Consider the following 20,921-nt stretch of genomic DNA (forward strand, 5'->3'; position numbering starts at 1 on the left):
AATTCAAGAGGTTAAAAAGGTGTTCTTACAGTTAAATATAATGCTTAGATGACAAAAAGAGAAAAGAAAAGAATAAAATGAAAGTTATATTATCTTTTTTTTCTTTCCTTTTTTGTGAGTGAGAAAATTGAATTTTTGGTTAATATTATTATAAATTTTATGTCTTATTTACTAATAACTTAATTAATCACCAACTCATTTAACATGAAATAACTCATTTATGAATTTTTATTGAAATGAAAAAGAAAACCATTTTGATTAATTTTTTTTACGATGCTGTGTTTTGATGCTCATAACTATAAGAGATTTCAAATCATTAAATTGTTTGTTATCATGTGATTTCAAATCGTGCTTTTTATAGGAACAAAATCTATAATTGAATTTGGTATACTTTCATAAGATTTGAAGATCAATGATTTGTTTAATTTATGCATTTATGAGTGATATTGAAGAGACATAGATTTAGCAAAGCTAATTAGTAGAGTTATTTAATTCCTCCCAAGTACTTGACTCCCCTCTTACATTTCCATTCCTTCTTAATAATTACTTTCATTGGTTTGGCGGTGTATTTGGATTACATTTTTAAGTACTTAATTTTAAAAATAAACTACTTTTAAAAAAATTGTGTTTGGAAGTCACCATAGTTTTTAAAATGTATTTTAAACAATTCTTACAAAAATAAATTTTTTGAAAATCATTTTTTTTTCTTAAGTCAATCCAAACGGACTCTAAATTTGGTGTAATTTCTTGATTAAATGCTTCTATTTTTTTATAAAATAAACTAGAATTGAAAGTAGATTTTAACTTTGTTTTTTAGCTACCATTCAAATCTTGAAGTCTCGACTCTCAAACTTATAATAATTGTAGAAATTCGACCCCCAATGACGTAAAAAAATTTGAAGATATAATTGTAACTACCACTTTGTGGGTGATTTTTGAATTTAAATTATTTTATAAAAAGTAGGTAGAACTACTATTATAAAAGAAATTAATTCAATCCGATTTTTATAACCATATGAATAAAAAATAAATCCGTTAAAAAGGAAGACAACGTAAGCGTTGTTCAATTGACATAGTTTTTTGTATTATTAAACTCAAAGCTAGACGTTTGATTTGCATTCTCGACCGTACAATTATAATTTAGAATGATAGTGAATTTTATTAAAAAAAAATTCTAAAATTACAAATTAGACGTGGAAGGATTAAAACTACGAACCTCTTTATCATCATGATTGTGACGGTAAAAAAATTAATAAATAATTAATCTTACCAAACATATATGGTCGTGATTTTATTTGTGTTTTATTGCTTTTGAGTCGGATCAAAATAATTGACATAGAAGATCTGGTTTATATTGAACGTGTGAACGTGAATATTTTTTCTTTTGAAAGTAGAAGATAACAAATTAATTAAGTGAATGATTATTCCTCCCATCCTTATATAACATATCCACTTTTTAAATATTAGGTTTATTCATATATGAGTTTTTATTTCAACATAGTACATAAAATAATATATGAATTTCCCTAAAGTACAAGTTTTCTCTTTACACTTAAAAATAATAATTAAGTACAAATTAATGTGCATAATAACTATAATTAATTAAGTAGTTTTTTCTTGAGGACATTATGATTGGTTTTTTCCCTTTTCCATTTCTTGTGTGCATGTGGATGTGCATGCATTGAACAATGTGGATTTAGGGGAGGAAAACTTTTTGACAAATTGGTTTAACCCTAGGTGAATAAAGAGGGTAAGTTTTTTAGTGAATGATAATCAAAGTAGACTTCAAAAACAACTTTTATTCACACACATATATATATTATGATGTGGCTTTTTCAAATTAGTGTAGAATAAACTTTCGTATGATTTGTTTCTATTTTAATACATAAATTATATAAATTTTGAATTGATTTTTGTTAATGAATTTATTAATACAAGCTATTATATATTTTATTAAAGGGAGTGTGTTATTATTATAAATAAACTAACTACAATTCAACAGACTTTCATACTATTTATTTAGAAAAAAAAATATGGGTATTAAAAACACATGCAAACGTGAAAATATCGATGAAAGTTTAATACTATGAGCGAGGGAATCACTTTCGAGCAAAGTTTATCAAGGTAACTAAGTGATAATATACTCTTGATTGAGAAGAGATCTTTGTTGTCTTTGCTCCATATAACTTACTTCATCATTGGACGCTGAGTTACCGTGAAAAGTATTGAGAATATAATTTTAGTGTGTCAATCACAGTAAATATGATTTTATAAAAGAGATTGTTGGATCAAGTACTGGAAGATACAGTGAAGCAGATAATAGACAATTAAGGCATCCAAAAGTTTAGATGCTAGTCTGGACACACCTAGACTAGAGAATGTCTCACCCAAAGTTTTAGAGGCGCCTGCAGGGAATTTTTTTGGGTGTTTTTCTTTAATAAAGTTAAATTATTTTAGAATTTTCAAATGTTTGAATATTAATTTTGATTTAGTGAAAAAAACCTTTCTACATTCTTTGATCAAAGCACAAAAAAGAAAAATTGGTATGGATAACCCGAAATAGAAAGTCAAATTGACCTAGGGTTCGAAAACAAACGTTTATTGAGCCTTTTCATTATTCAATCCTTGTGAAATTACCAAAATCATCTTGTTTCTATCTCCCTCCCTCCCTCCTCATTTCTTCTCCCTTATTTGCTCTTGATGTGCAATTTTCTTCTTTCCTTTGGTGTCTAGATGGACTTTTTCCCTACATTTTTTGCTCCTCCCATTCTTCTTCTTTCAGTTTTCTATATTTCGATTTTGGTTGTTTCTTGAATTGTTGATAAAAATTTTGGATTTCTTTTTACGTTTTCTCCTTTTTCTAAAACCAAGGGGCAAAGTGAGAGACCAATGAACAAAATTGAGAAGCAAAAGGAAAGAACGGGGAACGAGAAGATGAAAGAAGACTCGTAAGAATGTGTTAGGCCCTCACGAGACTTTTGTGGTCAAATAGCACTTTCACACATATGGCTAAGCAACATTAAACTTTTCATTCGTTTTTTTTTTAATTTTGGACCAAATTTTACTTGAACCCCAAGTATAGAGTGATTCATATAAACTTTTCAACAAGAAAAAAAAAACTTTCAATTCTATTAGAGGTCTTTTCCTTTCACATAATTTTCCAAAATCTTTAAAAATAATTATTTTTTGAGTACACAAAATCTTTTTCATCTTTCTATAGCTTAAAAAATCAGTGCACATCAAACATACTTTTGTTTTTCCATTACAAAATTGAGAACGCAAGATAGAAACTACAAAATTGAAAAACAAGGCTTGAATTGGATGAATTATTGGTGATAACAAATATCTCAATAAACACCAACGTTTAAGACATGGAGTAGAGTGAAGTGGAATGAGCTATAATAGTCTACGAAGTTAGGTATAATTTTACTTAGGGATTAGGATTTGGATTATGAGTTGCAAATTTAGCAATTAAATTCATAATAATTAAGTATATAGCAACATTTTAAAAACATTGCAAATATAATAAAATTTGTCAAATTCTATCAATGATAGAGTCTATCACTGATAGATCATGTTGTAAAAATTGGTCTATCACCGATAGATCATATGAGTCTATCCGTGATACAAGTCTACCAGTGATAGTTTTGCTATATTTGCAAATTTTTTTAAATGTTGTTATATCCTTAATTATTATTTCTCAAATGGCCATCCATTACAATTACAATTACCTTTCAAATAACCTTTGTTACTACTTTTCAACCGTAAGTGAGTATTTGTTTCTTGAGTTGGAAAGTTCATTGGCCAACTTTCGTACATCACTCTCAGTGACCATCATTGTTGAGTAATCTCCGACCACCACTTATGGTAACCAACTCCGACGATCCTTATCAACCAAACTTCAGTCGGCATCAATCAACCATGATTCTTTCAAAATAAAAATACTTTTAGAAAAGAGTTTGTCAACACATTTGTGTTTTTATTTTAGAAAGATTTTATCAAAAGTGTTTAAATTAAAGTTAAATTTTTCAAAACCTATTTTCTAATCATTCCAATTACTCTCGTACTTTAATTGTAACAATAATTTTAAAATACACTCTCATTCTTAGACTTTTTTTCTTCTTTTAGATTGTTTTTTTTTTAATTTGTTATTATTGTAAGATTATTTGTTTAAAATTAACGTTTTGAAGGACGAAGAAGGGAAAGTTGAAAAAGTAAATTAGGCGAGTTTTTTTTAAAAAAAACTCATGGTTTATTTTAAGTTATATTGGTAGAAATCTCTAATTTATAGTCGGATTGAATTAAGAAAAAAATATTTTTCAAGAAACTCATTTTTGTTTAAAATCTTTTTCCTAAAAATTGTTTAAGATAGACTTAAAAACCTATTTTAAGTGACTTTCAAACACTTTAGTTTTTTTTTAATAACTTATTCTCTAAATTAAACACTTGAAAATGTAATTCAAACATACTATTAGTTTAATAATATTTTCATTCTAGCTTGACGACTAAATATTATCTTTTAGGACTGTTTGAGGTAAGGAGTGAGTTATTGTAGTTGAGTTATGAAAGTTTGTGTTAGAGATGTAGATTATTTTAGTATGAATTATAAAACTATGTTTGTGGTATATATTATTTTTAAATATTATTTAATGTAGAAATGATTATTAAAGTTTTGCATAATTTTCGTCCCAGACGACTCTTTAAACTTAAAGATTATATCGTTGAAAAAAATATAGATACCAAATAAAATTAAAAATTCGACCTTTATAATTTTTTATTTCTTAAATATATTTTGTGATCCAAAAATCATAATTAAAGATTAAATTCCTAATTTATTTTGATTAAAAAGTAAGGTATGATTTTTTTTCTTTCTAAAACTAGTTAAAGTGTAAAGAATTTCAAATCCTTCACTTAAAAAATAATCAAAAAATGAGAATATTTAACAAATTACAAATTAATCACAGAAATGTAAGGTAAAATTGATTATTTTTAGAATCATAGTAATGATAAATAAAACGGTCTAAAAAAAGGAAAAAAAAAGTTTGTAATAATTTTGTGTATGTTATGCAATAATGAGTTATATATTTATTTTATAACCAATTTTGTACCTTAAAAAAAAGAGAGTTTTATAAATGAAAGACATGAATTGCATTACATTTTGAAGAATTCTCTAATTTATTTAAGAGTAAAGAAGAGGAATAGAAAATGAAGAAAGTGAGAAGATATTAGTTGGAATGTAAGAAGTAATATGAAAAAATTGAAAGAAATTTGATACTAATTTAGGAAGAAAAAAAGTCTACCAATTTCACTCACATTATCCTACAACTCAAAGGGCCAACGCAATTGAATTTTGGTTTCATACTTTACTCTCTCCCTCTTCCCTCTCTCTCTCTAAAATAGAGACAAACAAACAGTCCCTTCTTTCCTCTCCACAACTACTCTCTCTCTCTCTCTCTCTCTCCCCCTCTCCTTCTCTTCCTCTCTCTAAAAACTCCTCTGCTCTCACTGCTCTCTCTTTTTCACTCACTCACTCCACTCCACTCCACTTCACTCCACTGCTTCTCCTCTTTCATTTCATTCTGTAAGTTTCAAATCTCTTCTCTTCATCCCCGTTTCTCTCTCCCCCCCTTTTTTTTTTTAATTTCAATTGCAAACCCTAGAAATCAACTACTTTAATTTCTTCCCTTTTTTCAAAGTCGTCGCTTTGATTTTTCTTTTTCTTTTTCTACATTTTCCTGGAGTTTGTTCTATACACTTAGGTTTAATGATTTGCTATTTGTTTGCTGTTATTCAATCCATGTTTGCAATTTCCTATCTGGCTTCTTTCTTATTTCATCTGGGGGTACTGGGTGCTTATGAAATGAATCGTGGGCATTCTTTAGTTTTGTTCCTTTAACTCTTTTTACTTTGCTTCTGTTTCTTACTTGATGTTTTTGACGTTGATCTGATATGGGTCTGACTGTTTGATTTTTTTTTTTTTTTTTTTTTAATGATTTTCAGCCCAATATGTTCATTCTTCTCTTCGGGTGAAATTAAAAAAGTTAAATTAGGGTTTCTATACCTCTTGGGCTTCTTTGAGTTTGTTGTCTGTGGAATTTGGGCGGGCATGGTGGGGTCTGAGGAGGATTCGGGTACTTCTGGGAGTGCAGCGGTGCAGCTCTCTGGCAGTCGGAAAATGTTCTGGCGCTCGGCTTCATGGTCTGCATCACGTTCCTCACTTCACCATCCTGAAGTGAACAGAGAAGGTGGAGACCCCAATGGGAATCTTGGCGATGGTAATGGACCAAGCCGAATTTTTCCTGCTCCATTAACTCCAAGATCACAGCAGCATTGCAAAGCAAGGTCGTGTTTGCCTCCTTTACAGCCTTTGTCGATTGCTCGGCGAAGCTTGGATGAATGGCCAAAGGCGGGGTCCGATGATATTGGTGAATGGCCGCAACCTCCTACTCCAAGTGGCAGAGGAAACAGCGAGAGGTTGAAACTTGATTTGTCAACAATTCAGAGAAACCCGGATAAGAATTGTGGGTTGGTGAAGAGGGATAAGATTGCTTTCTTTGACAAAGAGTGTTCGAAAGTGGCAGAACATGTATATCTTGGTGGTGATGCGGTTGCTCGAGATAGGGATATACTTAAACAGAATGGAATAACTCATGTATTGAATTGTGTAGGATTTGTTTGCCCGGAGTATTTCAAAGATGATTTTGTGTACAGAACTTTGTGGTTGCAGGATAGCCCATCTGAGGATATTACTAGTATTCTTTATGATGTTTTTGACTATTTCGAAGATGTTAGGGAACAAAATGGAAGGGTTTTTGTTCATTGTTGCCAGGGAGTATCCCGGTCGACATCCTTGGTGATTGCCTATCTGATGTGGAGAGAAGGGCAGAGTTTTGATGACGCATTTCAATATGTGAAGGCAGCAAGAGGTATTGCCGACCCAAATATGGGTTTTGCTTGTCAGTTATTACAATGTCAAAAGAGGGTCCATGCTTTCCCTCTTAGTCCAAGTTCACTGTTGAGGATGTACAGAATTGCTCCACACTCACCATATGATCCCTTGCATTTGGTCCCCAAAATGTTAAATGATCCTTCACCGTCTGCTCTTGACTCTAGAGGTGCATTTATCATTCATATACCTTCTGCCATATTTGTTTGGCTTGGTAAAAACTGTGAAGCAATCATGGAAAGAGATGCAAGGGGAGCCGTTGTGCAGATTGTTCGGTATGAAAGAGTGCAAGGGCCTATATATGTAATTAAGGAAGGGGAAGAACCAACAAACTTTTGGGATTCTTTTGCAAACCTGTTACCTTTAATGGATAAATCTAACAGTAAAATTAATCTTGGGGAATTAAAAGCTAAGCCTTATCCAGGGGAGAGGAAAGTTGATTCCTATGATGTGGATTTTGAAATTTTTCAGAAGGCTATCACTGGTGGTTTTGTTCCTCCATTTCCTTCATCTGAGAACGAGCATGAAACCCATCTTCCTGTTAGAGAAAGCAGTTGGAGTGTGCTTAGGCGTAAGTTTGCCTCTGGAAATATGAAAGAATCTGTATCAGCTCCTCGAGTATCCCTTTCTAGGGTTTATTCAGACTCGTTGATGATGGTGCATTTTTCTGCCAAATCTTCATCACCTTCAGCGTTTTCTCTGTCGTCGTCATCTTCTTCTCCTATCTATCTTTCACCGGACTCCATCTCTTCTGATTCAAGTTCAAGTTCAAGTTCTAGTTCCAAGTATTTTTCAGAATCCTCTTTAGATTCTCCATCTGCTTCTTCACCTTCAGTTCCAGTTTCTTCCTCACTGTCCAGTTTCTCTAATATGTCTCTTGTCTCATCCAATAGTTCCTCAGAACCTATGCCCAATGTTCCAGAAACTCGTGATACAGTCCCTTTGGAATCAAGTTCTCGCTCATTTTCATTCCCGTCGAAAAAGTTCTCACCTTCTCTTGCAGAACGACGAGGTACTGCAAAATCTCTGACATTGCCTACAATGCCTAGTAAAATCAAAGCAACAAATAGTGCCTCAAGGTTTCTCGCCACTCAAGAAGAAGTTAAGAGGAAAAACAAGACTTCTTACCCTCTTAATGTATCAATTAATATGAAAAATGGCTTAGAGCCTATAGATAGGATTGAAAACGAGCAAACAAGTTCCACCCAGAATTTCAAGAATATTGAAAATAGAATGGAAATAAGGGTAGGTAGTGTGACCTCGTGCCAGCAGGAAACTAAAGCTGCTGGACAATCTACTGGTTCATGGAAAAGCTATCCCAAACTTTTTGAAAAAGGCATGGTGTCCACTGTGTCTAATGGGAAGCAAGATGGTGAGTTTGTCCAACCTATGGTATACTGTTGGCCAGAGTTAGAAAAGATTGCAGCTTTTGACTCAAGTTACCTCAATTCGAAAGCTGCTGTAGTGATTTTCTCTCCAAGTAGGTATTTAGGCAAGAAGGATGACACGATGCTGTATATTTGGGTAGGAAGTTCTTTTGACCATGATTTATCTCAGGTTCATGTAAAGAGGGATAAAGACTTGGTTGATATAGAAAAGATAGACTGGGTTAAAGTTGGTCAATATGTACTTACGGAAATAGATCTGCCAGAAAATACAGAAATTAAGGTACTTTGGACCTTATTCTCTTGTTTTACTGCTTGGATTACTGATTCTTTTTTGAACTTCTGCCGTTGATCTAGGAAGGAGGGAAAGCAATATTGTTTTATTGTTCATTCTATCAATAAAAAAAGTTGTTTTATTGGTCTAAATCTTCAACTACCAAAAATTTATGAGTATGGTGCATGTGTTGATTCCTGCTCAATTACAGTTTTCCCAACTTAAGGTTTTTAAATTTTTCTTCCTGGAAACATCCTATTGAATGCGATTATAATAATAAAAATAAAGATTGGAATGAGTCATAATGGAAATACCTTTAAGAATTGCCTACTGCTATAATTCTATTCATTGACTGGTTTTCTCCCCAGTTCACCCATAGGATTTTTGTGTCTAATTTTTTAAACTATATACTTCATGAAATTAGAAATGCTCTGGAGTTGTCCAAAGCACCCTTTAAATATAATAGTGACAATGGGCTGTTCTTAATAGCTTAATTTTTTTCATGTTATAGATTTAGCCTTTGTACTTTGTGATTTTTCTCCATTATATGATGTATGTTCTGATCTTCCCTATAAACTTCTTCTGAAAGCAGATTGTTAAAGAAGGTGAAGAAACAGAGGAATTTCTTGCACGATTGAGTCTGTTGAAGTCTCGCTGCTAATAGACATTTCCTTGATTTGGTAACAAAGGTTATTCGATTGTTGAGCTGGCTTAGCAAGCCATGCAACTTAGTCATCAAAGATGAACTCCCCTTACGAATTTAGTGAGGTAAGCATGCTGTACATTGTTTGACTAATATTGATTCTCTGCTGCTGCAATCCTAGCTTTGTTTTCACTTTTTCTTCTTTTACTGGTTTTTAAGGACACAAGTTTAATAATAAAGAACTTAGAGGGAATGAGTTCTATATGTAGTGGGCACCTAACGAAGATCTAATATTTTTTAGTTTTTTTGACATCCCATTGTCGAAGGATTAGGTGGGTTGTCTATGACATTAGTCAAAAGTGTGTAAGTTAGCCTAGACACTCACAGGTCAAATAGAAAGATAGGCTTGCTATTAGGTTGGGCCATTCATTGATCGGACTGTCCCTGGTCGATGAATTAATCAAGTCATCTGTTGTAAAGGTCACATGTGGATCTATCTGATGATTAATGGTTTTCTTGAGCAGTGAAGCGTGTTATTCCTTGTTTCCAATTGGTTTTGTGTGTGGAAGTTGGAAACTTGAAAAATCTAAACTCGAGTCTTTAACATATTTTTTCCAACTTGAACCAAGCTGTGACGTGTGACCAAGCAAATTTCCAAGGCTTCGTTACTTTCAAGTTTTTGAAAATTAAGCTTATGAAGCTAATTATGAAGCACAGCTTCATAGGCAGCTTCTACTTATGAGTTCTTTGTTTTGTTATCTACTTTTCAGGGATGTTTTCAAACTCCTTGGTATAAATTTTGTAAGCTAAAATTAGTTTCTAGAAAATTATTTTATGTTTAGAATTTGACCAATAATTTAAATATTTTCATACAAAGATGAAATTGACTGGTGAGAAAAACAAAAACAAAGTATTATTTTCAAAAATCAAATGGGTTTCTTTGGTCGTTCAATTGGGACACAATCTGTCTGGGCTCTTTATTGTCATCTTTGTCTATGGACATTACAAAAGTGAGCATAAAACAACAACAAACCAACAAAGGGGCCTCCACAAAACACTTGCAATAGTTGATATTGAATTACATTATCCTATTCTGTTAGCATTCTGACTCCATGAAAAGCTGAGTTCTGATTGATTTTTGGACATTGGTTGCTGTGTTTGCAGGAGACGCTTGAAAATCCAAGTCGTTTTATAGCAAGTCTTAACAAAGTTGTACAGAGCTGTAACACCCCCACCACGTAATTCAAATTTGATATTGTAAACAATTTGCTGAAAAGGCCCTTGCCTAGCATATGTTATTGACTTTTTGCTTCTTAATAGGATCAATCAAATCTTTCTTTAACTCCTCTTGGAACCCATTTCTTTGTTCTCAATCTGAACATAGTTGAAAAAGAAAATAATGTCGGTGAAACCAAAACCCAACATTCAGGTACCGATGATCACATCTACTATCGAAAGCAGAACATAATATAAGTTGTGCATCACTCATGGTTCTGTTTTGTGGCGTTTGATGTGAAATGAAGTTGAGGATTTCTCCAGTAAATGAGAGTGATGGAAAAATCTTGTGCCATTCTCGAAAACTTTACTATGCACTATATTCGTTTCCAATTATAGTCAAACCAGAATAATTTCTAGCCTATAATAATTCCAAAGTATGCTAAACATTGAGTTCTAAAACATAGACAAATCACTTTGATATAAATGTAGTAATAAACAAGGTCTTGGTTGTGGTTGGCTTTTGGATGTTTGTGGTCAGCATTGCTTTGTTGGTGCATTTATTCTTACTATTCTATTTTTGAACTTTTCTAACAAAATCATTTACCTTGAATATGAGAACCAAAGTGGGACTGAGTTTATTGTGAACCCTTCAAACGTTTTCTGTTTTTCTTTTCTTGTTTCTTATCTTTTTCTTGTTCGTTTTTTATTTTTTAAGAACTAGAAATAAAAATAGGTATCTCTTTTCTTGAAAAGAAGAAATAGAACAGAAACAAAAACTTCTTTTATAATATATAATATATATTTGAAAAAGATCCAATACATTAAACATAAAAAAGAAATGATCAAAAGTTCATATAAATAAGTCTTGGTGCTCAAACTAAATGCAAAAACAATATTGTATCTATCATTCAAATGTGTTGTCCAAAATATCATCTCTCATTTGAGGCATTGTCTTAAATGATTTCAACTATATTAGTTTGCAAATTTAAATTTAAAATTTTAGAAATTTAAAAAGTACTTAATTTTTCATATATTACAAATTTTTAATTTGTAAGTTAACGTTGATAAATTATTAATACAGTAATACTAGACTTAAATTTTAATTTATAATGAATGGATTGATATGCCATTGATATACTAATGTTATATATGATATAGATTTAAATTAGGGGCACTTGCAAAAAGGTAAAACAAGTTATAATATTTAACTTCATAGCACAAAAAATTATTATTTGCAAAAATAACAAAAACAAAGCTCAATCTACATATACAAAATGTAAAATATCACAAATTTTCTCGTTACTGATGTACACTTAATACATTTAATACACGTATGATACATTTAACATCTCTTTATACACTTGATACTCCTTGATACACTTAATATACATTTGACATTTCTTGATAACCTTTAGATCTTGATACACTTGATGTACCACAATACTATTTGATACACTAAATACCATTGGATACATTTGAAACATCTTGATACACCTAAAACTTCTTGTTACACTTGATACCCTTTAGCCATTGATACACTTAAAAGCTTCACTGATGAGTTTGATACACTTGATGCACTGCTAATAAACTTGTGCTTCATTGGTACACTCAACAAATTATTTGATACGCTTGATGCACGTGAAATGTTTGATACACCTGAAGTACTGCAAATACATTCAGTATTCTTCATTGATACACTTGATTGATTAAATACACTTGATATGCTTGAAATCCTACTTATACAGTTGATACACTATTAATATACACTTGTAAACTTTATTGATATACTTGATAATGATTCACTTTTCTGATATGTTGATATACTTTATTTAATAATATATCGTTGATATACTTGATAATAAATCGTAACAAAAGAACTAAACTTGTGTACTGAATCATAACAGCGTAGAATATTAATACCCAAGCAACAATAGAGATAAAAATAGAAAAGTGATTGACAGTTTTGTAGAATGCCAAACTATAATTTAAAGCTTCGTTACCTCTTATATCCAAAGTATCCTCACCTTTGGCTTTCTAGTTTCTTCTACTATATGGTATTGAAAAAATGATGAGTCACCATGCAAGTTTGACATACTAGTATAATATTTGCAATTTTTAAAAAACGATGTTATGTATATACTTGATTATTATTCTTAAAATTGTAACCCATTGTAATTATCCTATTTGATAGCATAATGTTAAATCTTAAAATCAATTGAAAATTTAAAGAGTAACCAAAAAATGTGAATCATTCATTTGAAGTTTTTGTCTAATATAAAGTATCACATTGAGTAAAGAAAATTGTCATTTCCTTCCAATGTTATTGTCTCCAAATGCTTCTGTTCTAATCACATCCATGTTTGGGGACCTTTTGCAATGGTCACTCATGGTGGTTACTCTTACTTTCTACTATTATGTATGATGCCACCTAATATACTTAGATGTTCATGCTTAGACACAAATATATGATGTTCTTTCCATTATACCTTGGCTTTTTAAACTGTTGAAACTCAATATTGCAAAGTAATCAAACAAATCAGAGGTCGTATAACGCCCTCCCTTGAACTAAGGTTTCACTAATTCAGTTTTCGTGTGTGTGGTAGTTGTCTTCAACAAAACTTTGTGGTAGAAAAGCATATATTAAATACTGCCATGGAGCACTCTACTTTATCAGTCCAAAGTTCCACTAATTTGCAATGTTTGTTATCCAGTATTGGTTGGACCATGCATGCAAAATATAGTACCATATAAAATTTAGGGTTTTGATTGGCTTTATATATACCATGCATGCAAAGTAGGAGATTTTGTTGGATGAACATTTTTCTGGTGTTACTTCTACTTCTCTTATTAGTTTTGTTTGTTTGTTACTAAAAAAAAGTCACAAACTATTATTATATTATCAACTTACCCATTAACTATGAACAAGTGGGTGTCGTGGTGTAGTTGGTTATCACGTCAGTCTAACACACTGAAGGTCTCCGGTTCAAGTCCGGGCGACGCCATCATTTTGATTTAAATGGAATATTTTTCTGTTTCTATCTCTCGTTTTGATTTACAGCCGCTGATGATCAGATTTTGCTCTCTGTTTTCTCGTTTTGATTTACAGCCGCTGATGATCAGATTTTGCTCTCTGTTTTCTAGATTAACATTTGTAGTTGGTGATCATCAGTTCTCAAGGACTATAATCAAACCTCGTAAAATCACAAGTGATTTTAATTTTGATTGGAAATGATCAATACCAATAGCAGAGCATTGGAAACTTGAGCTTGCCAATTAACCGAAGCGTCATAGAATCAAACCAAAATAATATTTAAAGTTGAAAGAAGGGGAGAAATGGAGAGTAGAAAGAAAAAACATGAATTCCCAACCCCAAGTAATTGAAAATTTAAGCACTGTAATTGAATACGCTCGAAAAAACATGATGATTATCGTTTGAGAACATTAATAAGTTCATGTTGTATACATCCAAACAATATCTAAATGTTACATATAAAAAATAAATTATTGTTTGAGAACATTAATAAGTTCTAGAATCACTTGATATTGTTGACTAAGGTAGTGGTCGCATAGGAAGTACTAATCTTCCATACGATTCTTCAATTTAGGGGTGGGTTAACACGTGACTATTTAGGATCACTGGACATTTTGAAATGACGATGGTTATACCTCCTAAACTCCTTCCAAGTGGTGAGTATCTAATGCTCAATGAATCGATTAGTGTTGGATTTGTAAAATCTAGCTTAAAAAATTGCTAAAAATTTCAAAACTATAGGACCCATAATTAAATTATTTTTTATTCATTGATTACAATCAATTAAATCCAAACCCAAAAGTACTAGAAAAGCTAAAGAAAAAGGTCTTTTTAAGTGGAAGCAATGTTTTCAATTACTTCAATTTTTATAAAACACTAAAAAAAACATCATATATATATATATATAGTGGCATTTGTGACAAGTAGTGAGTTATAATAGTTTGAAGATTATAATAGAATGAGAGTTATAATGTTTAGCATTTTGGTGCAAAGTATTATTGTGTCTATGTAATTATTATAGTCTTTGTCTAGGTGTAGACTATTATAATATGTGTTATTATAATTTATGTTTTGGATGCATATTATTATAATATGTGTTATTATAATATGTGTTTGAGGTGTCGATTATTATAGTTTATGTTGTTATAATTTGTGTTTGGGGTGTAAACTATAATAATATGAAATTTTCACTTTTGTTTTTTAGCCTACATGTATACAATACATAAATACACATTTTTCTTCAATTGATTTATTAAATCTTGTTAATTATGATATTCAAACATTTCAATACATTAATACCTTCACTCAATGGTCAAATACCTCCCCTTATACAATAATGCTCCGTCTTCTTATTACTAACCTCAAAATTTATACTCGGGTTCTGTCGGCTGTCGAAAGTCTTATTTTTCACTGTCGAAATCTCTAAAATTTTGATCACTGCGATTTTCGTAGAAGAAAGTATAAAACGTCTTTCACTTCTTTCCAAAACCGTAATCCACAAAAAAAATTATTTATATTTTTGTTTAAAATCATATACCTCTTTCCAAAATTATAACCCACGAATATATATACATATAAGACAACACGATTCGGATTAAAAGAAAAAAAATTAAAACAAACCACAGTGCACGAGATGTTCACCAGAGTAAAGCGGAAAGTTGACAAACTTTTGAGAGAGAAGAAGAACTGCAAATGGGTTTTTCTTTTCTTTTTTTAGGTATTCTACGATGAAGAGAGGTTGAAAGAGAAGAGACAAGTGTGAAGTAAAATTAAATAAGAGTATTTTGGACATTTCACCCCAAATTTATCTTAAATCTCAACTTTTTAAAAATCAATCCTATAGCTCATTTTCTACTCCACTTTTGACCTATTTTTTACAATTTCTCAAAAAAAAAATATTTATATTTTTATTATAAATAAATTAAATAATAGAAATGAGTACTAAACTAATTTAAACTAATAATATATAGTCTTATTTAAGACATGTGAAATTTATTAAAAATTTGAGACGGGCATGTAATATCATATAACAATTTTATTCATCTTACTTAAATACCCAATTTTTACAAACATTATTCAAAAAATGAAGCCTTTTTGGTTGGATTTATAAAACCAAAGTATTAAATTAGGTCAGGTCATGCTTCTTAATTTGTCTACTTATGCAATGTAGCTACTTGTGCTTACCAAACAATTTTATCCCACAAAAGGAACCCTTTCATACCCTTTCATAAGCGATTTGTTCATCTTTTAAGGTGCAAACTACAAAATGTTGAATTTGGCCTTTTCCAAGTCTCTCATCCTCAAAACTGGTGAAGTACTTCACAAAGTATACACTCAAAAGACACCTTACTCAACTCGACTTGATATGAACTTCAATCATATCATCGTCTTCCATGCCAAGGCCACCTGGGGTATCATCTGGGCCAATTTTATCCCCGTCAAAAACAAAGACCAGACTCTTGAGATCGACTTTAAGTTTGATTGCGTACATTTGAAAAAGTTGCTCAAACTTGTAATCCTATACAAACAACAAAATTCCAAAATCATGCATTGAACAAGTGTCACACTCACATCATGAAGTTAGATACAGAACATATGCAGTAGGGTTTATGTAAAGATAGACAATGCGGAGATAAGAAAAGAGTCATACCTAACAACAAAACCAAGGTACAAGATGAGGGAGTTACTCATAAATTATTCAATCAAATAACATCTCCCAGTATGGAGACCTATAGTACTTGCACTATAGCCACAGCGTGGATGATTCATAGAAAAGACTCGTTGTTCTAAGACAACCCACATTCATAATTGCAAAAACTGTACGAGAACAGTAATGTAACAAAAGTAAAGATCTAAGTTCAACTTCAAATCTAGTGATCACCGCATAAAAATAGAAAATTTAAGGCAATCATAACGTGGAACGGCAGAACAAGAAAATCAAATTAAAGGGTATATGTAGCAAATCACTATTAACAACTAGAAAGTAACCCAAGAAACCAAACGCTTTTCATGATAATAAAGTGACTACTTCGGATATTGAAGGAATTACAGCTCTCCACAACCCCCATTTCAATTAATCAATGTTTTCAAGATTTGCTACGAATATTGTAGTCTATCCTTATTTCCTTTCCTCACCATTCAACTTCATCATATTCATTTGTTTCCCTAGATCTAACATGCTTACCAAGAGTACAGAAAACAGTGATCGCAAACATATGACATATGATATATTCACACAACAAGATGGTTGCAATTAAAGAATGCCAATTGCGAGTCGTGAACAACACGCAGAGATGGACGAGAATATACCACAAGCATGCGACACTTTCTGAGCTCTTCCTTGTCACTGTTGCGTACAGAAACAACAATTCTTACAACTTTTGCTCTTTCTTTAGAATAAAGAGAAGTTTGGACGTCCAAATCAGGTTTCAGAGAGTCCTTGGACGTGTTTCCTACATCCACTTTTGCAGATTCCTTTGCTTCTCGCGGGAAGTTTTTAGTTGATAAAGCAACAAAGGCCGACTCTTGCTTCTTTAACCTACAAGTACATATTACAATATGATATGCAAAGGAAAAATGGCATGAGACAAAGGCCATGGCAGCTTATGCACATAACAAATCAAAGTTCCATTTGATATTAATTGATTTAATCAAGGAATAGATGCATAACACTAAGTTGGAATACCTTAACTTCTTCAATGTGGAATCTTTCCCACGCCTATTCTTTGCATCAACTAACACTTTCGGTGGAGGAGAAAGCCGTTCTTCCTCTTTATGTTCAATTTCCACTTGTTTTTCTTTTGGGTTACCATTCACCGAACTCGTAGCCTAAATATTGATTAAAAGGAAATGGTCACAAAAAAAAAACAAGCTTTACTGACTGTTTCAACGAACAGTAATCTTAGATTAACAGAAACTCCACTATTTCACTACATGAAGGAAATAATATACCGCCAGATTCACAATCTTTGCTCGCTTTGCAAAAGGCGCCGGAGATTTGTCTGCGTCTGAATCCTCGTCTAATGTTGTTACTCCAAATAAAAGGAAAAAGAATCACAGAATAACCATCAGTTTGAAAGACTGCAAGCACAAGGAAACCCAATTTCGAAATTTTTTGCTAAAAGAGAATTGTAATCACATCAAACACTGAAATAGAAAGTTTTAACTTTCTTCAAACTCAAATATCACGGAGAACTTCTATCATCGAGATAAACAACGGAGGGAGGCTTAACGCGGCTGTAATCGAACAAGGGTTCAAATTCTTCAGCGAAATCCGCCTAAAAATGAAAACTCAAAGTAAGAATTGACAAGTGAGAGAGGAAGGAAAAGCGGGAGCAGAAATGAACAGAAAAGAGTCTCGTGCCCGTGGAATTAAAGAAAGAAACAAGGTTCCAAAAATCGAACATTCAACGAAACCAAGGAAAGTTTGAAGGAGGGAATCCAAGACCCATTCGGGACGTACGTATGACGGATTCGGATAAGGGAATGAGAGAACGGATTCGGAGAAGAGTAGGGAAAGAGGGAAAAAGGGATGGGAAAGACGGAGTAGGATTGGAGAAGGGTTATCGAAAGAGTAAGAAACAGTGATGGAAGAGAGGGATAAACATTATCGAAGGAGTGAGTAACAAAGAGTAAAGGGAGAAGGATTATCGGCCTACTGACAGGAAGAGAAAGGATTAGGAATCTTGATTAGGAACCTGATCCTAAGGTTATCCAAATTTGGGCTCTGAGTGTGCATAAATAGCTCAATCCATTCCTCTCAAATCTAAAAGACAAACGGGCTCACAGAGTTCAGTCTGTTACAAAAATGGAGTTCTTAATTCTTTTAAATTCAGTCTTTCAAAGATGGTGAAAGTAATAGAGACAAAAAAGTTAACAGTATTTTTACAAATAGTTTGAGACAGCATCACATCTGCAAATATTTTTTAAAATGACCTTATTTTAATAGTTAATCCTTAGAATAGCAATTAAGAATGATATTGTGGAGACAATTGAGTAAAAAGAGTTGATGCATATTCAACAATTTTACTTCAAAAAAAGTTTGAAGAATGACACTTTCTAAATAAAATATCAAAACATACCTGCTATACCAGGCTTTGTTGAGAGGTCCAGCTTGTAATAAAACATGTCCGTGAGCACCTTGTTCGAATCAAGAGAAGCCCTCAGCAACTCCACGCCCTTTGAGACCAAAACCCCAGAAAGTAACTCAAACAAACAGTATATCATAACTCACAACAGATATAACCTTTCCAAATCTATCAATAAATGCCCAAATCTTCTAAAAATTATTTGATGTCTTATATTACAATACCATGTATGTTAAATATCTTCTTGTATTTAGAAAACTGCCCAAAATGTGGCATGGAAGTTTAAGGTTTACGTGTGATTGGTCTCGCAAATTTCAATACCAAAATTTTAGTCCTGAGTTTGAGAAATTGGTCTAAATGTCTATTTAACCTTTTCTTCGTATTTTACTCTTTTTCGTTAGATAAAGTTAAAATGGAGAAGATGGAGTTCGTACAATGACCAGAGGCAGGAGAAGAACAAAAAAAAAAGGGCAAGATCAGTAGCAAGAACGTTAGTCAGGTTAAAATATGTTGTTTCTCAAAAGAAAAGAATCAAACCATTTCTAGTGTAGTGAATCAATAAAAGAAAGATAATAACCTCATTACTGAGATGGAAAGGAATAACTTTCTCCTCAATATGGCGAATATCCTCCACATTCAACTGAGTCAACATCGAAATAGTAGACATAGAAGATGTAATGGGCTTAACAGTTAGATCATCCATAACCATATACGTAACCATTCCCCCAGCCCCAACCACATAACCATCTCCAAGATCATAGTGAACATACAATGCTTCAGTAGTCATAATTTCGGAACATTTGGTGCATCGCGCAAAATATCCATTACTAAAACTATCAGGACACGAAGAACACGTGAAGTACTTCGGTTCTGAAGCCGAAGAAGAAGAACCCAATAGATATTTTAATTTAGATGGAAGATGGGGGTTTAGGAGACTCTCCTTTTTCCGATTTGATTCGAAATAGTTGGTTTTCATAGAGTTGGCGCTACGGTAGAGACTTGAGAGGGAACCAATCATGGGAGTAACAATGGTGGGTGAGGAAGGAGCGGTGGAGAGTAGTTTTAGGACGGTTCCGATAGGGAGTGAAAGTATAGAGAAGAGGAAGTCTACGAATTTGTTGTCGGCTTCAGCGTATAGAATTCTTTTTTGTTTGTTGTCTATCATTAACTTTAAATTGATTACCTCAGTTTGGGTTAGGATTTTTTGTGGGGTATTAGTGTCAGAGCTGGTTTGAGGAGATTTGTTTTGAATTTTGGGTTGGGAATGGATAGACATATTTGTTGTTTCCTCTCTTCTTCCACTAGGTTCCTCCCATGGTCCTCCTCCCTCAACTGATTGTTTTTGACTCATCATAGAAAATTTTCTGATTAGACAGGAGCGTGTGTGTGAATAAATCGAAGAGTCAGAGCTCGACTCTTGATTTGTATTTAAAACTTTTACTAGGGTTTATAAAACCATGAATTTACGGCCGTCTAATCATGTAATCATGTTAAACCCTAAACCCTATTACATATAAAGTATTGGCTCCACGGCAGAATTTACAATATTGCACCAGTGAAGTACAAAATTGAAACAACGTCAATGGTGAAATAGAAATCCATAATCAACACTAACTACACGATAAACTAATGAATGTACAAACCAAATACTCTTAAAAAATTTAATTTGCACCACATTATTATAAAAAATAAATGATTATAGTCTTATTTCTCAATCAAGTAAAAATCTATTGTTACCTTCATGCCATCATAAAATGTTTGAGGTAGATAATTGGTATATAATATTTTTATCAAAAAGTTGATAGGATTGCAATGCATCGATTCAAGGAGTAGTATGCAAGAAAAACTATACACTTTATTAGTTTAGGTCTATTTGATGGGTAAAAACTCATTGAGCCTTGTGTTCTCTTCTTATTCTCATTGTTTTGTTAGAAGCCCTAATACAACATCTCTAATATTTTGCAGCTCTCTACTTATTTCTCTCTAAAAGTTCTTACTTTGGGTCCACTATATTACTAACTCGAATCTCAATTGGTTTTTTATACCATATATTAAAAGGTGGAACTTCGAAGATAAACCATTCGATGGATAACAAAAGATATCTACATATGATATATATATAATTGTTGATAATAGAACTGATGATCAAAAAGGACATCAATGACAGATTACACTACCATGGTTGAAATTTTAATCAATTTCCCAACAAAAAATTAAAACATAATATCTAAAACGACCTAAACAAAAGACATCCATTAAAACTATCAAAACTAACATATTAATTAATTCTAAGATTATGAGAGATTCGTCTCTACAAGGAAGACATCTGTGAGAATA

The 20,921-nt window shown here is 32.2% G+C and overlaps 1 protein-coding gene, 1 long non-coding RNA gene and 1 other non-coding gene across 3 annotated transcripts; 2 read left to right on the plus strand and 1 right to left on the minus strand.

Annotated features, from left to right (window-relative positions):
- Positions 1–5,349: 5,349 nt before the first annotated feature.
- Positions 5,350–10,606, plus strand: LOC101223210 (protein-tyrosine-phosphatase MKP1). The gene is made up of 4 exons (XM_004147655.3): positions 5,350–5,581; positions 6,001–8,614; positions 9,198–9,373; positions 10,413–10,606. Exons 2-3 carry the CDS (start codon positions 6,107–6,109, stop codon positions 9,264–9,266), a joined length of 2,577 nt encoding a protein of 858 aa, XP_004147703.1. The 5' UTR covers positions 5,350–5,581; positions 6,001–6,106; the 3' UTR covers positions 9,267–9,373; positions 10,413–10,606.
- A 2,788-nt stretch (positions 10,607–13,394) lies between these two features.
- On the plus strand, positions 13,395–13,468 carry TRNAV-AAC. The gene has a single exon. It is a non-coding gene; the product is annotated as a tRNA-Val (tRNA).
- A 2,154-nt stretch (positions 13,469–15,622) lies between these two features.
- Positions 15,623–18,286, minus strand: LOC116403763. The gene is made up of 4 exons (XR_004216594.1): positions 17,449–18,286; positions 17,183–17,325; positions 16,807–17,035; positions 15,623–16,015 (listed from the first exon to the last, which is right to left on the minus strand). It is a non-coding gene; the product is annotated as an uncharacterized LOC116403763 (long non-coding RNA).
- Positions 18,287–20,921: the final 2,635 nt, after the last annotated feature.

This window comes from Cucumis sativus, chromosome 5, assembly GCF_000004075.3.
Source record: "Cucumis sativus cultivar 9930 chromosome 5, Cucumber_9930_V3, whole genome shotgun sequence".
NCBI classification, from domain to species: Eukaryota; Viridiplantae; Streptophyta; class Magnoliopsida; order Cucurbitales; family Cucurbitaceae; genus Cucumis; species Cucumis sativus.

What these genes read in the sequence shown, in the direction of transcription:
- LOC101223210 (XM_004147655.3), top strand. Translation starts at nt 6,107, where the DNA reads ATGGTGGGGTCTGAGGAGGATTCGGGTACTTCTGGGAGTGCAGCGGTG. An exon ending in CAGAAAATACAGAAATTAAG is followed by an intron (nt 8,615 to 9,197) that starts GTACTTTGGACC and finishes TTCTGAAAGCAG; the next exon opens with ATTGTTAAAGAAGGTGAAGA.